A 20,674-nucleotide genomic window follows, 5' to 3' on the forward strand; every position below is an offset into this window, starting at 1 on the left:
TGGTCGGCTCACAGTCTTAGGTTTTCTGGTGGGCCCAAGGTCTAAGGCTTTCTGGTGGGCCCCTGGCATCCCAGTCCGACAGTGGCTCAAGATCCATGGGGGTTGTGCAGGGTCAGACTGGGCCGGCAGGACACTGGGAAAAAACCCGGTGAGCCCCAGCCCTCATGGGCCCCTGCCGGCCCAGACCTACTCTCCTGGCTGCCCAGCTGTTTACTGCTTATGGGCACAGTGTTTTTTTCCTGCATGTTTTTTTTCGCACAGGCGAATGGCGTTTAAAGGTTTGGAGGGAGCCCCTGGGAACTGCCTGGAGGGCTCATTGTTTTGCCATCCCAGTGGGCCCCAAAGGCTCCAGTCCAACTCTGGGGTTGGGTTAGTCTTGGCTTAGGATGGGTAAGCATAACCTCAGGACTATGCTGCTGCTAATAGCTTTACAAGAAATAGTTATAGATGTACAGCTAAGGGACCTGTTATCCAGAATGCTTGTGATCTGGGGTTTCCCCTCATAGGCGGCCTTTGCGTAATTTGGATCTTCATACCTTAAGTCTACTAGAAAATCTTGTAAACATAAAATAAACCCAATAGGCTGGTTTTGCTTCCAATAAGGGATTAATGATATGTTAGTTGGGATCAAGTACAAACTACTGTTTTATTATTACAGAGAAAAAGGAAATCATTTTAAAAAAGCTGGATTATTTGGATAAATGGAGTCTATGGGAGACGGCCTTTCGGTAATTGAACTTTCTGGATAACTGGTTTCTGGATAATGGATCCCATACCTGTACTACCTTATCTAACCAGCCACAGTTGCAGTGTATGTTCTAAATAGCAGAGCAAAGCAGTTATATGGGTGCCCAGCCTGAATAAGATAACCAGTATGTAAGATACATTTTTACAATTGAATTTGTTCTTCTGAAGCATAACAGATAAAAAGATATAGTTCAGCTTTACATCATCTTTTAGTATGATGTTGATTGGGATTTTCTGAGACAATTTGCAAATGGTCTTCATGTTTTCTGAATTCCTTAGATTTTTGTTCAGCAGCTCTCCAGTGTGGATTTTCGGCAGCTATCTGGGTGCTAGGGTCTAAGTTACCCTAACAACCAGGCAGTGGTATGAATGAGAGACTGAAAGAGGAATAGGAAGATAACAATAAGATATTTAAAAATAAGTAGTAGTCTGCTGGCTGCCAGGATTGGGACTTACATTTGGAAGCCAGCAGAATAAGGCAAATAATTAAAAACTATATATTAAGACCAAAGTACATTCTATAAGATTAGTGATGGGCGAATTTGTCCAGTGAAATTCGCGAAACGGCGAAATAATTTGCGTAACCCGCCGGCATCTCCTTTTGGAAGCCGAAGTCTCATTTTGGACGCCGGCGTCCATTTTTGGACGCCGACGCACATTCTCTGGTGAAAATGCGCCAGCATCCTAAAATGGACACCAGCGAATTTTCAGCGGCAAAATTTTTGCGGCAGTTTCGTGAGTTTATTTGCCGGTGGCTAAACGCGGGAATTCGCCGCAAATTCGAGCCTGGCGCATAAATTCGCCCATCACTATATAAAATATTTAATCTTTAAGGTGATATCATAGGGGTCATCTGTTAAAAGATAAATAAATTAGCAGCTTTAGGCTGGTATTTTTAACCGAAATATGGATAAAATTGTTATTGTGATATATTTTCACTGTGTATTTAAAGGACAGATCATACATACCTCACTTTTGTACTGACCCTGTTCAGTGAAACATGCTTTAAGCCATAGTATCTGGCTCGGATTTTATGTTTAGCAACACATCATACTCTTCTTTCAGCCTCTTGATTTCTTTACAGTTCTGTTCATACTGGGCGACCAATTGTTTCAAAGCAAATTCGGCTTCGTTTGGTGGGCTGACCTCTGTCTGTGTCTTCTGGTGAGAAACTTCTATCTTAATCTGATTGCTTCTCAGTTCTATGATCTCTTCTTCTAGCCCTTTCACCCTTAGAAGCAGCTTTTCACAGTAACTCTTCAGACTTTCTTCTTCATTGTCTGTGGTGTCCACAGAACTTTCTTGGTGATGGCCTTGGTGTGAGCCTGGCATCTTCTGGTCTTCTTGTTTGCTGCAATCATAGCCTCCATATTCTTCTTTTTTATTTGTCAAAGTTGCCCTTTTAGTCTGGGTGGCTACTGCCTCACATGTAGGGACAGAGTGAGAAGTCGAGGCTACAGCAGATCCTTTTAGGGTCTTGGTGTCACTTTTCTTATGATTATTTTCTGGCTGAGCTGTGTTATCTTTTCTTTTAGTAATATTTCCATCATCATTGCTCATTGATCCACTGAGCTTTTGCTTCTTAGCAAGTGTGTCCTCATTAGACCGTGGATGTTTACTGTAGTAGAAAAAACATTAAAGGAGAACTAAAGAAGTAGGTAGAAATGTTGTACATGATGTTTTGTGCTTCTGTACCAGCCAAAGGCAACCACAGCTCTTTATCAGTAAAATCTGTGACACAATAGGTGACTGCCACAATCTTACCTGTATCCAGGCTTCAAAAATGGTGCCTGGACTAGGAGTAGGCAGACAGAAAATGTACATGCCTAGTGCCCCCCTCAGTTGCATCCTAGCCATGTGCCACTCTGCCTATTCATAATTCCGGCTCCTGGCCACTATTGTGTTTTTGGTAAACCATTAGGGAAACCAATGTGTTGTTTTTATAAGGGCTTTAATGTATCTTGGGGGTAGATAATTTTTTTGAAAGGAGCCCTGTAATTTCTGATGGTAGCCCTTTCTGAACCTGCCCAAGGCCTCCACAGCCCTCTAGCAATAAAAATCTGCTTCTACAAAGATGCCCTAGTAGCTCCCCATCTTCTTTTCTGCTGATTCACTGCACATGCTCTGCTGTCAATTACTGAGCTTAGGGACCCACTCACAATATCCAGTACACATACTAAAAAAAATAATGAATTTCAGTTGCAAAAGTGCTTAGAATAGCATGTTAATATTACATTCACTTATTTTAAAAGTTTGCTTATCCCTCAAAATATACAAGCCCTTCTACATGAAAATAATTACACCATTTGTGCCCTGCAGAAACAAAGCTAATTCAAACTCTAGAAGCTTTGAGGAAGATAAAATGGGTTTATTGGTAAGCAAATCCCCGATTTCTGCTCAGAGGAATGGGAAGAAGCTCCTAGCATTCTGTCGTTGGATACAAAAACACAGAGTATTATTAAAGGGGATGTTCACCTTCAAACACTTTTTTTTCAGTTCAGTTGGTTTCAGACACCAGAAATTAAGACTTTTTCCAATTAATTTCTATTTTCTGTGTGACAGTTTTCCTAATATTGAAGTGTAAAGTGTCATTTTTCACCTTCCCAAAGCAGCTCTGGGAGAGGGGGTGGGGTCACTGACTCTTTAAAGGGATACTGTCATTTTTTCAAAATGAATCAGTTAATAGTGCTGCTCCAGCAGAATTCTGCACTGAAATCCATTTCTCAAAAGAACAAACAGATTTTTTTATATTCAATTTTGAAATCTGACATGGGGCTAGACATATTCTCAATTTCCCAGCTGCCCCAAGTCATGTGACTTGTGCTCTGATAAACGTCAATCACTCTTTACTGCTGTACTGTAAGTTGGAGTGATATCACCCACCTTCCTTCCCCCCCCCCCAGCAGCCTAACAACAGAACAATGGGAAGGTAACCAGATAGCAGCTCCCTAACACAAGATAACAGCTGCCTGGTAGATCTAAGAACAACACTCAATAGTAAAAACCCATGTCTCACTGAACACATTCAGTTACATTGAGAAGGAAAAACAGCAGCCTGCCAGAAAGCATTTCTCTCCTAAAGTGCAGGCACAAGTCACATGACCAGGGGCAGCTGGGAAATTGACAAAATGTCTAGCCCCATGTCAGATTTCAAAATTGAATATAAAAAAATCTGTTTGCTCTTTTGAGAAATGGATTTCAGTGCACTGCTGGAGTAGCACTATTACCTGATGCGTTTTTAAAAAAATATGTTTTCCGATGACAGGATCCCTTTAAACTAAATTGATACATTTTGGTGATCCATTTCTTATCTCTGTACCTGAGTTTCATTACAGGCAGCTGTTAGAATTGATACAATAGTTGCTAATACTCCAGAGATGCTGCTGAGAAATGGATCAACTAAATGTTGTAAAATTGTAACAGTTCAGAATCTGCACCTGAATTACTGACTCAAACACCAGAGACACGAAGATTTTGGAAAAACTGTAAAAAAAACTGGAGAACAATCTGGAAACAACTCAGCTGAAAAAGTGTTTGGAAGGTGAACAACCCCTTTATGTGATACAAGACTTCCATATTCAGAAAAATATAGGCAAAGACAAAGATATGAATGTATTAATGCCCCACTTTTAAAATGTAATTCCCCTCGATTAACTTACTGTTTATCTTCCACACGACGGCTTCGAGAGTCAGAATTCTTTTTTACTTTCAGTTTATTCCAGTATTCGCTCAGCTTAAGTCCTAATTCATACAGGGTGAGCCTACAAAATAACGTTTTCAAACAGATTACATTTTGGCATGTTTAATATGTGTTTGAGAAAGCAGCACCTATCTACATATGGTGGGGTTGTGTAAGTTCTTATGTGTGTATTTGTCAATATAAGTATCCTCAAATCATGTAGGATCTGTCCTTAAGCTCTGAGATTAGCTCTTATACTATCCTTTTACAATAGTTATTAAAACACAGCATACCTTAAAGTGCATAACCTAGTTATTGGGTCACAAAGCTAATTCTCTGACTTCATTTGTGTCTGAGAAAAGGATAAGTAAGCCCTTAAAGTAAGTGAATATAAAAATTGATGCGACTGCTATGCTAAGCACTTTTGCAATTTACATTCTTTCTTTATAAATAAATAAAGAATGTTAATTGCAAAAGTGCTTAGAATAGCAGTCGCATCAATTTTCAATAATTCATTTCTTTTTAATTCTGAGATATTGGGGATACATGTACTGTGAATATGAATTAATTGTGTTATATCAGCGCCACCCACTGGTCCGTTTTTGACCATGAAGTTGTCAGAAGAAAGAACACAGCTAGTCGGAGGTTCTGGTTAGAAACATCAGCTTTTCTAACAGAACAACATTAGACCAGACGTTTACTTTCTCCTGATAACTTCCTTCACTACTTGGTGGTCAGAATGGCTATTCAATTGAACAGGAGGAGAACAATTTGTGACAAATGTTATTATATTACCATATATCAGAATTTTAAAAAAATTATGTAAATTGTAACACTGCTTAAAATAGCACTAACATCAATTTTACATTCACTTAATTGAATGGTTTACTTATACTTTAAGAAACAATAATGTAGTTCATTTATACAGTGGGTGATTTCGGGAGCTGCTCTATTCAAAGGTTGATCTTGTATTGATAGCTTTGTCATTTGCTGTGCCTTGGCCAGGAGACATGTTGCAACACCATCTTTTATGCAGCACACAGAAATAATGTTGCAGAATATCTAATACTGTATGTACCAGGCATCACGCAGACATCGTAATAGCTCCTTTGAATCAACAAAAACTGTCTGCAAATTACCCCCCCCCCCAAAAAAAAGGATGTGTGTTCCCTTCAGGATACAAAAGGCATCAATAGTAGGACTGCAGCCTACACATGAAGTTCCAACAACCTCTGCATGTGCAGGAACACACACGCTTTCATTTGCTATGTTTGCAGTTCCAATGTGATACTACACACGTGCAGATAAGGTTGTCCAATTTGACCAGTTTGCTTTAGCAACCTGGCTGCCCTCTGCTTGTGCATTTGGGAACAAATAATCAGATTTGTGACCATTACCAAAAAAATCATCTACAACATAGTATAAGTTACCTATACTCATTTGTATCATCAAAATCCTGCTTATTGTGTGTGAGCTTGAGAAAGTCGCACTCAACAATTCCAACAACCCCAACTCCCTGGTTATTACCCTAGGAAAAGGGAACAAAAATGGAAAAGATGGTTCAGTCTCCACATAAATCTGAACAGACATTTTATCAATAATAAAACACAAAAGAATATGGCTTTAAATACAGTATATGTTTATAAACTGAACTTAGAGGGTTGCTAGGCCACTCTGCTGGGTCTCTGGGGCCCAAATAGCAGGCAATGAAATTCCAGCAAGGTCACCTTGGGTGCAGATAACCAGTACTGAGCATATTAAACCTATATATGCCACTAAGAACCCTGCAGAAAATAGGGGGTAAATTTACTAAGCAGTGAAAATTCGCCAGCGACGGCTTCGCAGCCATCGCAAATAGGGATGCACCGAATCCACTTTTTTGGATTCGGCCGTACCCCCGAATCCTTTGTGAAAGATTCGGCTGAATCTGAACCCTAATTTGCATATGCAAATTAAGGATGGGAAGGGGAAAACATTTTTTACTTCCTTGTTTTCTGACAAAAAGTCATGCAAATTAGGATTCGGATTCGGTTCGGCCGGGCAGAAGGATTCGGCCGAATTCTGCTGAAAAAGGCCGAATCCTGGCCGAATCACGAACCAAATCCTGGATTCGGTGCATCCCTAATCGCAACACTTCACCAGGCTAAAATTCACTCAGACAACACTAATTTACTGAAATGCGAAGTTGCGTCCAGGGCGCCAAACGCTGGCGAATTTTCTCTAGTGTAACATCGGCAAAGTGAGCAAATCAAAGCGAAGATGCGCTAGTGTTCACATCTGCCTAGCGAAACTTCATTAGAGGACTTAGTTCAGGCTAATTTGCATACGGCAGGAAATTATAAAGTTGAATGGACGTATAAATGTTGCAGCAAATTCATTACATTACACAAGTCCAGGGAACCTTAATAAAGACAATAGAAATGTGCCCTACACATGAGCCCACTGTATAGTTAATGTTCCATATGTTAGAAAATGTATGGGGGAACCCGGGACCCAAAAAAAATGTAAGGACTTTTGCAGGCAAAACAGGATAAAAGGAAAATACGCCAGCGTTTTTTTTTTCCACTAAAAAACATAATGTAAGTAACAGAAAAATGAGGAAGATCTATGCATTCCAATGCACTTCGTCTGGTCTGAGCTGGTGAACGCAAGTCTGACGAAAGAGGTAAAATCCGTTCAGTAAAATCCGCATCTTAGTGAATTTGTGGAGTAACGTCCATTGGCCAGAGCGGAAATTCACCCGGCGATAGAGTGCGAATCATCACTAGCGTCTATCGCCTTCGCTAGCGAAGTGACGCCTGCTCCCAATAGTAAATCGGTGAAGTCCCTGAAAATGGTAACTTTTCTGTTAAGTAAATCTGCCCCTTGGTACTGACCATATTAACCCCATGTGTACCACCAAGATCACTGCAGAAAATGGATAGATAGAAAGGACTATCAACACCTGCACAAGTAAGACTGTTCCGCTCTCTGAACGTTTCCATTCTGCTTGTTTCTACCATACTGAAACTTTAATGGATCACTATATACAATTAAGTTATTTTTAAACATAGTAACATAGTAAGTAAGGTTGAAAAAAGACACATGTCCATCGAGTTCAACCTTTTTTTTTTTTTTTTTTATTAACTACCTATCTGCCAGTTGATCCAGAGGAAGGCAAAAAAACCCATCTGAAGCCTCTCCAATTTGCCTTAGAGGGGGAAAAATTCCTTCCTGACTCCAAAATGGCAATCGGACCAGTCCCTGGATCAACTTGGACTATGAGCTATCTCCCATATCCCTGTATTCCCTTACTTGCTGAAAAGCTATCCAACCCCTTCTTATACCTATCTAATGTATCAGCCTGTACAACTGATTCAGGGAGAGAATTCCACATCTTCACAGCTCTCACTGTAACAAACCCCTTCCCAATATTTAGCTGGAACCTCTTTTCTTCTAATCGGAATGGGTGACCTTGTGTCAGCTGGAAAGACCTACTGGTAAATAAAGCATTAGAGAGATTATTATATGATCCCCTTATATATTTATACATAGTTATCATATCACCCCTTAAGCGCCTCTTCTCCAGCGTGAACATCTCCAATTTGGCCAGTCTTTCCTCATAGCTAAGATTTTCAATACCTTTTACCAGCTTAGTTGCCCTTCTCTGTACCCTCTCTAATACAATAATGTCCTGTTTGAGTGATGGAGACCAAAACTGTACGGCATATTCTAGATGGGGCCTTACAAGTGCTCTATACAGTGGAAGAATGACCCCCTCCTCCCTTGACTCTATGCCCCTTTTAATACAGCTCAAGACCTTATTTGCCCTTGATGCTGCTGACTGGCATTACTTGCTACAGACAAGTTTATCATCTACAAGGACTCCAAGGTCCTTTTCCATAATGGATTTGCCTAGTGCAGTCCCATTAAGGGTATAAGTGGCTTGGATATTTTTACATCCCAGGGGCATGACTTTACATTTAACAACATTGAATCTCATTTGCCACTTAGCTGCCCAGATTGCCAGTTTGTCAAGATCACGTTGCAAGTGCCACATCCTGGATGGAATTAATTGGGCTGGATAATTTTGTGTCATCTGCAAACACTGATACATTACTTACAACACCCTCCCCTAAGTCATTAATGAACAAGTTAAATAAAAGTGGACCCAATACCGAGCCCTGAGGGACCCCACTAAGAACCTTACTCCAAGTAGAGAATGTCCCATTAACAACCACCCTCTGTACCCGATCCTGTAGCCAGTTTCCTATCCACGTGCAAACGACTTCATTAAGCCCAACAGACCTTAGTTTAGAAAGCAGTCGTTTGTGGGGCACAGTATCAAACTCTTTGGCAAAATCCAAATAGATCACATCTACTGCCCCCCCACTATCCAGAATCTTACTTACCACATCATAAAAAGCAATCAAATTTGTCTGACATGACCTATCCTTCATAAAGCCATGCTGATTGTTGCTCATAATGTCATTCATTAGGACAAAATTTTGAATGTGATCCCTTAACAAACCTTCAAATAATTTGCCTACCACAGATGCCAAGCTTACTGGCCTATAATTGCCATGCTGAGTTCGTAATCCCTTTTTAAGTATTGGAATAACATCAGCTTTTCTCCAATCCATAGACACCATACCAATTGACAGTGAATCTGAGAAAAGGGCTGGTCTAAAACTGAACTAAACTCTCTTAGAACCCGGGGGTGTATGCCATCAGGCCCTGGAGCCTTGTCTACATTAATTTTGTATTAAAGCTTTTTGAATCATATCCCGAGTCAGCCACTGATTAGATTGAGCTGAACCATTCGTGCAGTTATTAAGTGAGCCTGTGAACACAGACTCCTCTATTGTATACACTGATGAAAAGAACTGATTTAACACATTTGCCTTTTCTGTATCTCTTACAACCATACTGGTACCATTATTTAATGGAGCAACACTCTCAACCTGCTTCTTTTTACTATTAATATATTTAAAAAACTTTTTAGGGTTAGTTTTCACCTCCACCGCAATTAACTCTTCATTTCTTTTCTTAGCCTTCCGGATTGCTGATTTACAACATTTATTACAGTGTTTATATTCATTAAATGCAGCTTCTGTCCCTACAGATTTGTAGTTTTTAAATGCCTTTCTCTTCTTTCCCATTAACTTCTTTACCTCTGTATTAAGCCACACAGGATGATTCTTAGAGCTTCTACGTTTAGTCCTTAAGGGAATAAATTGAGAAGAGTAATGATTTAATATCATTTTAAAGGACAACCATTTCTGTTCTGTGTTTTTAGCTGATAACCTAATGCCCCAATCAATTTCTTTGGGCAGCCCTCAAGGCACTAAAATTAGCTTTTCCAAAATTCATGGTTTTTGTTGCCGCCGTATATTTTTGTTTTTTGCACCAGACATTAAAAGATATAACATTATGGTCACTATTACCCAGGGGTTCAATGACTTGCACATTTGCTATAAGTTCTGGGTCATTTGAGATCACTAAATCAAGAATAGCATTTATTTTTGGTTGGCTCCTCAACAACCTGTGCTAAAAAATTGTCATGCAATAAGTTTATAAACTTGTTCCCATTAACTGATCTAGCGGTACCGTTGCTCCAGTCAATCAATATCTGGGTAATTAAAATCCCCCATTATCATTACTTTACCTAAACTAGTAGCCTTTTCTATTTGCATTAGGAGCTTAGCCTCCTCCTCCTCACTTACATTAGGGGGTCTATAGCATACGCCTACAATTAATTTGCTGCAGGCACGTTTCAGGGGCTGCTGCCGCCTGAGGCAGCAGCCACAATGCCGCCCCTCCTCCTGCTCCGCTCTTCTAACTACCAGCGTCGGAGCAGGTGGAGGAGGGGCCGCATCGCTAGTGCAGTAAGCGCTATTGCGCTCGCTGCGCTAGAAGAGCCGAATTTCCGTTTTAAAAAACGGAAATTCGGCTCTTAAAGTTACCAGAGGCGGCTTTTTGCCGCCCCTGGTAACTGGCCGCTCCGTGCCGCCTGAGGCAAGATTCTCACCTTGCCTCATGGCCGGAGCGGTCCAGATTTGCTGGATTCTTTACAATTGGTGAAGAACTCCACCCATACGACTTCTGCCCCCTCATTTTCTAACATAACCTCCTACTTTAAATGAGCTTTTAAATCCTGCCTAACATACAGACATACCCCTCCTCCTTTTCTATTGCCTCTATCCCTCCGAAACAAAGTATAGCCACTGATATTTACTGCCCAGTCATGCGACTCATTCAGCCATGTTTCGGCCACACCAATCACATCATATTTTCCTTCCAACACCAGCAGCTCCAGCTCTCCCATTTTACCAGTCAGACTTCTTGCATTTGTAAACATACATTTAATACTGGCACCATATTGAACATATGACATGTGGTCCTCCCTATCCTTAACAGTATCCCCAGCCAAATCTCCTCCCCCATTTTCCCTTTCTTTGCCCACTATCTCATCTAACCTGTCTTCCACTGAATCTTTTACTGAACCCTCCCCCCCCCACACCTTGTTTAAAATCTCCTCCAACCCTCTAGCCATTTTCTCTCCCAAAACAGCTGCCCCATAATCATTGAGGTGCAGCCCATCCCTAGCAAAGAACCATGAAGACTGTGCCTGATTGATGTGTGTACCTCATTTTTTCCAAAGAAAGTCCATTTGAGACATAAGTTACGGGTAGGGTTGCCACCTTTTTAAACATCTTTTACCGGCTGCTGGGGGGGCGGGTACACAAAGGGGTGGCCGTGACGTCAAAAGGGGCAGGCCGTGATGTCAAAAGGTGCGGGGCCACGACACGGACATCACGGAGGCTAGAAGGAGTAAGAGTAAAGGTAAGTTCCAGGGGATTGGGGGCAGGCCGAGGGCTCCTTTTAAACGTATGACAAGTTTACCGGCAGCTACATTGCCGGTAAATTTGTAATACCGGCCCTGGCCTTGGCAGGTATTTTACCGGCTAGGCTGGTAAAATACCGGCCGGGTGGCAACCCTAGTTACAGGTTGTGGGCACTGCACCTGATCCACAGACACAGGACAGTGAGTGGGGATTCTGCTTCATATTTACTGGTGTTTGCAATATGCACCTAGGTGGTTTGGTACACATGCGGAGTGGATACCAGATACAGATGTATCAGTTATACAGCTTGCGAAGCTCACTGTGATATTTGTTTCTATGGAGTAACTAAACCAAGTTTAGAAGCAGCCATTATTAAGAATTGTTAAAGGGATACTGTCATGGGGAAAAAAATTTTTTTTCAAAATGAATCAGTTAATAGTGCTGCTCCAGCAGAATTCTGCACTGAAATCAATTTCTCAAAAGAGCAAACAGATTTTTTTATATTCAATTTGGAAATCTGACATGGGGCTAGACATATTGTCAATTTCCCAGCTGCCCCAAGTCATGTGACTTGTGCTCTGATAAACTTCAATCACTCTTTACTGCTGTACTGTAAGTTGGAGTGATATCACCCCCTCCCTTTTCCCCCCAGCAGCCAAACAAAAGAACAATGGGAAGGTAACCAGATAGCAGCTCCCTGGTAAATCTAAGAACAGCACTCAATAGTAAAAACCCATGTCTCACAGAGACACATTCAGTTACATTACGAAGGAAAAACAGCAGCCTGCCAGAAAGCATTTCTCTGCTAAAGTGCAGGCACAAGTCACATGAGCAGGGGCAGCTGTGAAATTGACAAAATGTCTAGCCTCATGTCAGATTTCAAAATTGAATATAAAAAAATCAGTTTGCTCTTTTGAGAAATGGATTTCAGTGCAGAATTCTGATGGAGTAGCACTATTAACTGATTCATTTTGTAAAAAAACATGTTTTCCGATGACAGTATCCCTTTGAGTACTGAAACTGCAAAAAAAAGAAGAAGTAAAAATGGACCTGCGATCCACACAGTGAAATGCACAGATATCTTTATTTTTCCTGCTAATTATTGCTGTTCGGATTAGTTATTATACTTGGTTCTTGATTGAATTAATACGGTGCCAATGTCTCCCCATACATCCTCATACTATCAATAATTCAAGAGGGTTAATCTGATGTCACATCTAGGTGGGATTAATACAATAATTATTGCTACTTCGCATTATCCCAAATAAATTAGCACCAGATCAAAATATGTTTAACTGTTTTTAACTCAATTCATTTTTCTAATTTTTTCACTGAGTAATTAAATGTTACGTTTTAATTTGCCTTGGTACATGATCTTTGCTGAATGAGAACGGTCTCTAAATGTCTAAATGAATTAGCACTTTATTCACTGTCTGGATGCACTTTATAATCAATTCATTAAGCAGGATTCTTTTTGATTACAATGATTGACGTATAGATTTGGCACAAATGAATTGTTATATGTAATACATCAATGAGTAGCATCCCAGAAGTATCCATCATAGTTAACAATTCCACTATCACCCCTCTCCCCAGGCCCGGTGCCTTGGGGTTATCCTAGATTCTGCCCTGTCATTCACTCCTCATATCCAGTCACTTATTAAATCATGTCACTTCCACCTAAGGAACATATCCAAAATACGATCATTTATCACCCAAGACGCTGCCAAAATTCTTATTCACTCTCTCATCATATCACGTCTAGACTACTGTAACTCTCTTTTAATTGGCCTCCCCCTCCAGAGACTGTCATCTCTCCAGTCCATAATGAACACTGCTGCGAGGCTCATACACCTCAGCAACCGCTCCTCCTCTGCCTCACCATTCTGTCAATCCCTGCACTGGCTTCCGTTACCTTTCAGAATCAAATTCAAATTAATGACACTGACTTTCAAAGCACTTCATAACTCTGCCCCACCCTACATCTCTGAACTCATCTCTATATACTCACCCACTCGCTTACTACGCTCCTCTACTGACCTGCTACTCAACTCTTCTCTCATTAAATCCTCACATGCTCGCATTCAAGACTTTGCAAGGGCTGCACCCCTCCTCTGAAACTCTCTCCCACGGTCTGTCCGACTTTCTCCCAACCTTTCTGCTTTCAAAAAATCTCTGAAAACGCACTTCTTTCGAGAAGCCTTCCCTCACTCTGCTTAACTACCAAACGCAACACCACATACAGTACCACATTTCTCACCCACTTACTTCGATCTTGCCCACTCCCACACCTTGTGTATTACTCTCTTTCCTTTAGACTGTATGCCTATGCATAGGGCCTTCCTCACCTTTTTGTACCTGTATTGATTGTGATGTTTGTTACTCCATATATTCTATGTATGTAATTCGTGTGATGTAGTTGTATAATCACATTTACTTTACAGTGCTACGCAATATGTTGGCGCTATATAAATACATGTTAATAATAATAATAATAATAATAATAATAATAATAATAATAATAATAATGAATTTCTGGAGCATTATACAATTTTTCACTTATGAATTAAACTTTTGCCCTAATGTAAACATACCTCTAATTGGCAGCCAACTCTTTTGTAAGCCTTAATGAGCCTGTTCTTATGGTACATCATTAATCCGTAATGCTCCTTGTCGTGGCGTTTGTATCCAAATGTGATTTTTATGGTTGTAGGCTGATTGTATTAAGGAAAATAAACAAGGTTACTACCTGTCCAGTTATTTCTTAAGCTGAGTGCATTACCATCACTACAATTCACGCCCCCCCAGCAAAAAAACTCTTTGGAGGCACACACTCAGCTACCCTTACCTTGCCCCCAGCTACCTGCTCACTCGTGCCCCCCACTTCTCACCTGCTTGCACCATGGTAGGGAGGAGAGAGGCTGGATTTCTAACAGCGTGCAGAACTAAACTATCTGGGCCCCCAGGGCCGCCATCAGAAATCACGGGGCCCCGTACAGCTAAATTTTCTGGGTCCCTTGATCCCCGCCCACCTCAGATCCCACCCCAAGCGGATTTCGGCACTTCGGCAGCACATAAACTTCGGCACGGTTAAGGGGGCTAATTCGAAAAGTGCAAAACAGCTGGGCACCCCTTCAGGCCCAGGCCCGGTACAGCTGTACCCCCTGTGCCCCTCTTATACCAGTGGTTTAGTGAAAATATTGCAATGACTAATCAGGGGGTTTTAAACCCCCTGTCACTAATACAAGAGGTTTTTATACAAGGCCTAATACAAAATCAGATTTCCTTGTTTAAACAACTGAATTACAGGTTGTCCACTGTGATTTTTTTCCCCTAGTGCCTTATAGTGTTCTACAATGTCATAATTACACAATGTCATTCTACACTACCGCAAACAATATAATTACTATAAAAAAAGGATACTGCCAAACACTGGGGCCTGCAGACATCTTCTTCTGTGTAAGCAAGGTGTCTAGTGACCACCTGTGTTTCAATCTCTTCCTCTCTCAAACTAATCCTCAGCCTTGGTTCCAGATACAAAATGCTACAGTAAGCCTGTGAAAGGAAAAACACTCCATTAGTTCTCTCGGGCAAGCAGCTCCAGCATTTACGGAAAGGCAAACGTTAAAGAGGTTGTTCACATTCCAAACACTTTTTTCAGTTCAGTTGTTTTCAGATTGTTCCCCAGAAATACAGACTTTTTTCAATTACTTTCCATTTTTTTTTTCAAAATCTAAGTTTAAAGTTGAATGTTTCTGTCTCTGGTGTTTGAGTCTGGCAGCTCAGTAATTCAGGTGCAGATTCTGAACTGTTACAATTTGTTCCATTAGTTGATCCATTTCTCAGCAGCATCTCTGGAGTATTAGCAACTATTGAATCAATTCTAACAGCTGCCTTTAATGAAACCCAGGGATTCTGCTCAGCAGGGACAAAGATAAGAAATGTATCAATTAAATGTATCAGTTTAGAACAGTTTACAGGGTCAGCGACCCCCCTCCCCTCCCAGAGCTGCTTTAGGGTTGGGGCACATGGGAAGATTCGGGGAGATTTAGTCGCCTGGCGACTAATCGCCTCTTCTTTGGGATGACTAACCTCCCCAAACTGCTTTCCCCTGCCTTGCACCTGCTAAAATGAAAAAACGGCTGCGGCATAGCATTCGCTGCACTTCATTTTCCAAAGTCGCCTCACGAGGAAAACGAAGTGCCGCGAGTGCCATGCCGCAGGCGTGGTAACCAGGTTTCTTCCGTGGTAACCAGGTTTCCAAGAGGAAATAAGATTGATTTGTTCTTATTTATCTGTTAGCCACTTATTGCACAAAACCTTTCTAGTACTTCCCATGCAGCCCCTAGTGAAGGACCAGCATCTGCAAGGAAAAGTAACACATTGTCTGCATATAAAGACACTTTTTCTTCTACATTACCAATTGATATACCTTTACCATGGGGTTGTCACAGAACTGTTGCTAGTAGTTCAATGGCTAGGGCAAATAGAAGGGTTGACAGGGGGCAACCCTGTCTAGTTCCTCTCCCCAAGTCAAATACCACCGAAAGAGTATTGTTTACCCAGATTTGGGCAGTGGGTCTCTTATATAACAGTCTGATCCATGTGATAAAATTCACGCCAAACCCAAATTTGTTATATCTAGCGAGGCAACCACCCCAATGGCTTGTTGCTGATTGGCTAGTTGAATGTGTGTAAACAGACATCTAAGATTAATGGACGTAGTTTTATGAGGCTTAAAGCCTGTTTGTCAGGATGAATGAGTGATGTAATAACTTAATTAACCTATTCACCAGTAGTTTAGCAAGTATCTTAGCGTCAGTGTTGATCAGCAATACAGATGTATAGCATTCACATGAATACGGGGTCTTTAAAGTATCAGTGTAATTATCGCATTGTAACATGAGGAGGGAAGTTCTCCCCTCATGGATGCATGAGTGAATGTGTGTAGGAGTTTGGAGGATATTTGTTTGACCAGCAATTTATACCAGGCAGCTGGTAAGCCATCTGGGCCTGGAGTCTTATTGTTTGGAAGGTCTGCTATGACTGCATCCATTTCAGCTTTCGTAAGGGGATCCTCTAGGAGTTTGACTTCCTCGGCAGACAATTGATGGAGGTTAGAGTCTACCAGAAATTGTTCTTGGTAACACATAACTTTGCTTGCACTATTTAGGTACCACTAATATATCTACCTAGAAACACAAATTACTGCACACAAGCTCTGAATTGAATGTTAGACACCCATCCAGCAACTATGTAGCAAGCCAGCCAGTTCAGGTTATGATCGCAACAGTATATTAAAACTTAACCTTTAATAGTAACAATGCTTAATAAAAACCAAATAGGCTCAAACCGACATAAACACACGCAGCATGTTCCAATCACAGCTGTGCAGGACAATGTCCTTAAAAATAACACATATTAAAAACTGAATGTGTAGGCGGATTAGGTAGGCTAGTGGTAACCAAATGTTTAAATGCACTTCACTGTTCACACAGCGTTAGTGCCAGTAGCGCTCTTAAATGTATTCCACACCTTCCAATGAGCCACCTTTGAGCCCCCCACCATTCCCTCCCAATGCTATAGTTTCTGCCTAGCTACGTTGGGAAGCGTGGGAACTAGCCTCACCACCTTCCACCTACACCACCCTAATCACCACTAATATATCCCCACAGGCTCATAGTATGCACACTCAGTGCTCTTAAAGGGACCTTGGAAAATTTTATACAACGGGTTATGTCTTACATTCTAGGTGTTATTGTTCAAACTGTTCACTGTTCTTATTGCAATATTCTATATTACAGTTACTACACATTGTGTGGTTATTGCAACATTAGATACAGTAATTGCTGCTGCTGCAGTTCCCAGGGAGTTATATGCAGTTCAGTTTTGGACTCCAGTCCTTAAGAGGGATATAAATGAGCTGGAGAGAGTGCAGAGACTAAGTGCAACTAAACTGGTTAGAGGGACGGAAGACTTAAATTATGAGGGTAGACTGTCAAGGTTGGGGTTGTTTTCTCTGGAAAAAAGGCGCGAGGGGACATGATTAGACTTTACAAGTACATTAGAGGACATTATAGACAAATAGCAGGGGACCTTTTTACCCATAAAGTGGATCACCGTACCAGAGGCCTCCCCTTTAGACTAGAAGAAAAGAACTTTCATTTGAAGCAACGTAGGGGGTTCTTCACAGTCAGGACAGTGAGGTTGGGGAATGCACTGCCGGGTGATGTTGTGATGCTGATTCAGTTAATGACTATAAGAGGGACTTGGATGATTTTTTGGACAGACATAATATCAAAGGCTATTGTGATACTAAACTCTATAGTTAGTATAGGTATGGGTATATAGAATTTAATTAAAAGTAGGGAGGGGTGTGTGTTTGGATGCTGGGTTTTCATTTGGAGGGGTTGAACTTGATGGACTTTGTCTTTTTTCAACCCAATTTAACTATGTAACTATGTAACTATGTAACTATATGCCACCAATATCTGGTTCTAGCCCTGGGTGGAGGCACTTAACCTATCTAAACCCTACAAATCTCCCACTTAGTGGATGCTTGGGATCTATAATGTTATTGCCCCAGTGTGGCCCTAGATATTTGTGCCAAGAAAGGGTTAAACATTCGTGTCTTAGCACTGTACATTGCCATAGGTTTAATTATAGTATAGTGTGGAATATGAGTTTCAGTTGTTTTGTCGCAACTGAGGATATCAGCAGCTTTTGTAAACTGAAGTGCCACTCTCTTCCAGCAGGCAGATGAGTCTATTTCCATTTGCACTTTGTTGTCCTCCTAATTTTGCCACCTTTGTATTTGAACTGTTATACCTGTTCATAGCAATAGAGGTCCTTTGTAAAACCTTTCCTTCACATGTGCCAGTATACAGTATGATAGGTTGTGCTTCAGGTGGTGAAATGCTCTGATATCACCTTGATTAGCAGCAAAAGAAATCACATGGCTGGCCTTTTTTATTCTTGAATTTATAGTTTTACTCCATTTAAGGTTAATTTAAGACAAAGTGAATCATACATACTCTCAAAGAATAGTCGCTTTTATGGGCAGTCTGGTCTTTTCTTGAAGTAAGCACCATATCATCATTTTTATAATCAAAGTCAAATTCCGGGGACCCAAAATTGCCCCTAAAATACAAAAAAATGAATTGTATCAATTTCATTGAAAAAGAATTCCTGTATTTCCCATTAATCTTATCCCAAGCGTCTATTATGATGGGGTGTAAAGTGGGTTGGCACTGATTGGTGAGGGGGAGATGAGATGAACCTACATAAAGGAAATGTGAAGGAATATCTTAATTGAACACATTGACCCCTTTTGCAGGATCAGAAACTTTCCTCTTTTTGTCCGTTTGTTGAGATGTGAAACTGTGTTTCGGGCCCAGGTAATTTTATACACATATTGATCATTTTCTGTATAGATGGTATATTTTAGCATTGATCAGTTGTTGATAAATTTACATTTTTAATTTACTATTTAATTACAAAATTGATTTAAAGTGGACCTGTCACCCAGACATAAAAAGCTGTATAATAAAAGTATTTTTCAAATTAAACATGAAATCAAATTACTCTTTTTTTCTTAAAGCATTCATAACTGTTGTAAGCGCATTTAAAAATCTCAGCTGTCAATCAAATATTGTCTGTCCCTCCTCTATGCCTTTGGCATAGGGACGGGACAAGCAATTACTTTCACTTTCAGCACTTCCTAGATGTCACTGCTCTCCCCACATTCCCCTGTTCTCTTCACCATTTAATTGTGTAGCCAGGACATGGGGATGGACTTCAGGTCCCCCATTCTGGTGCACAAACAAGATTCTGAGATGTTGCAAGGCTTGCCTTAATAACAGTGTCCACAAAATGGCTCCTCCCTGCTTGCTATAATTATGAATTCCCAGACTGATGGAAACAAGATTCAAATAATTTATACAGTGTAATTAAAGTTCATTTAGCTTGACTAATGTGATAAAATAGGATTTTGAATATTTTTTTTGGGTGACGGGTCCCCTTTAAGCATTTGGTCACTTTGATATACCGGTATGTACAATGAAATTCTGCTTTTTAATAGCAAGATGTTGCTAATTGTACTGCTTTGAGACAGACTAGTGGATAGATGTTTCTGGAATTTTACGGAATTAGTTTATTTGATGGTCTGGTCAGAAGCAGAGTTATGGGGGCAAATTCACTAAAGCGCGAAGCGGCTAACGCTACCTCAGACCAGGCGAAGTGCAATCGAATAGATAGGGCTTGCTTCAAAAAAAAAAAAAATGCTGGCGTCTTTTCCTTTTTTAAGGGTGATAGGCTGAAAAAGATCGTACATTTTTTTCCTTCCCCCCCTACATTTCCTAACATATGGCACCTAAACTATACAGTGGCCACATGTATAGGGAAATATAACAACTCTATTTTATTTATGAAGCTTTCCCAGGCTTGTGTAATGTAATGTATTTGCTGCTACATAAACGTCCATTGTACTTTAACTTGGCGCCGTATGCAAATTAGGCATCGCTAACGTAACTTCGCTTTACTTGACGAATTAACGCTAGAGCAACTTCGCTACCTTTCACCTCCCTGAGCCCAACTTCGGATTTTAGTGAATTAGCAGCGTCCTGGCGAAACCTGGCGAAACCAATTAGCATTTATATCAATGGAAAAGAAAGCAGATATGATGTAAAGGATGTGGAGAAGGAACAATTACATACTGCAAGGGAATAAGGAATATCAGGGCCAGATTTACCTTTCTTGCCCCTCTGTAGAGATAATGTTCCACTTTCCCCAAAAGCCAATAGTAAGGAAAACAAGGCCACCCACATCGCTATGTAACATCTGCCCACTCCTTATCTGCTCCAACAGGCAGAGAAATAGTGAACTCAATTCAAACCGGCTCGCGCATTGATGTCCCCACTTGACTGCACACACTGTTGTGACATCACTATGTGCAGCCAGATGAGTACACTATTTGCCAGTTAGATTAGGAGTTTATGTGATTTAATAAAGCACAGCTGTGGTGGAACCATTGAAATTAAATATACTAGACAAGCTACTATAATTTATTAAAACAAAAGAAGACGAAGAGAAAAATCAGAAATAATTCACATAATAATGATCCTTCCTTTTTTGTTTTAATAATTTACTGTCTTTTGAAATGGGAGGTGTGATAAGTCATTACGGACTTATCTGCTACTGTACATATGTCTGCATTGGTATAAACCACAAGAATGGTGTATAAACCAATTAGGGACAGTGCCATACTGGGTTCAGGGAAGATTCTGTTTCAGATTCAGTTTAAAGGGGTAAGATACACAAAAAATTATGTTGCATAAGTGTATTATGGACGCCTATGCAAAACATGAGTGTGTGGCAGTGTCAACATAAATCATCCTGCCATTAGTACAAGACCCCATACAGA

At 40.6% G+C, this 20,674-nt stretch overlaps 1 protein-coding gene across 1 annotated transcript in view; it reads right to left on the bottom strand.

Annotated features, from left to right (window-relative positions):
* Positions 1–713: 713 nt before the first annotated feature.
* LOC108707865 (MORC family CW-type zinc finger protein 3) overlaps positions 714–20,674 on the bottom strand; it is a 34,357-nt gene continuing 14,396 nt past the window's right edge. Inside the window, exons 6-12 of the mRNA XM_018245915.2 lie at positions 18,288–18,393; positions 14,677–14,808; positions 13,848–13,967; positions 5,857–5,954; positions 4,407–4,508; positions 1,716–2,365; positions 714–1,124 (exon numbers count right to left, since the gene is read on the bottom strand). Of these exons, the coding sequence (XP_018101404.2) occupies positions 1,753–2,365; positions 4,407–4,508; positions 5,857–5,954; positions 13,848–13,967; positions 14,677–14,808; positions 18,288–18,393 (1,171 nt within the window). The 3' untranslated portion in view covers positions 714–1,124; positions 1,716–1,752. The remainder of the gene's footprint in view (positions 1,125–1,715; positions 2,366–4,406; positions 4,509–5,856; positions 5,955–13,847; positions 13,968–14,676; positions 14,809–18,287; positions 18,394–20,674) is intronic.

This window comes from Xenopus laevis, chromosome 2L (genome assembly GCF_017654675.1).
Source record: "Xenopus laevis strain J_2021 chromosome 2L, Xenopus_laevis_v10.1, whole genome shotgun sequence".
Lineage (NCBI taxonomy): Eukaryota > Metazoa > Chordata > Amphibia > Anura > Pipidae > Xenopus > Xenopus laevis.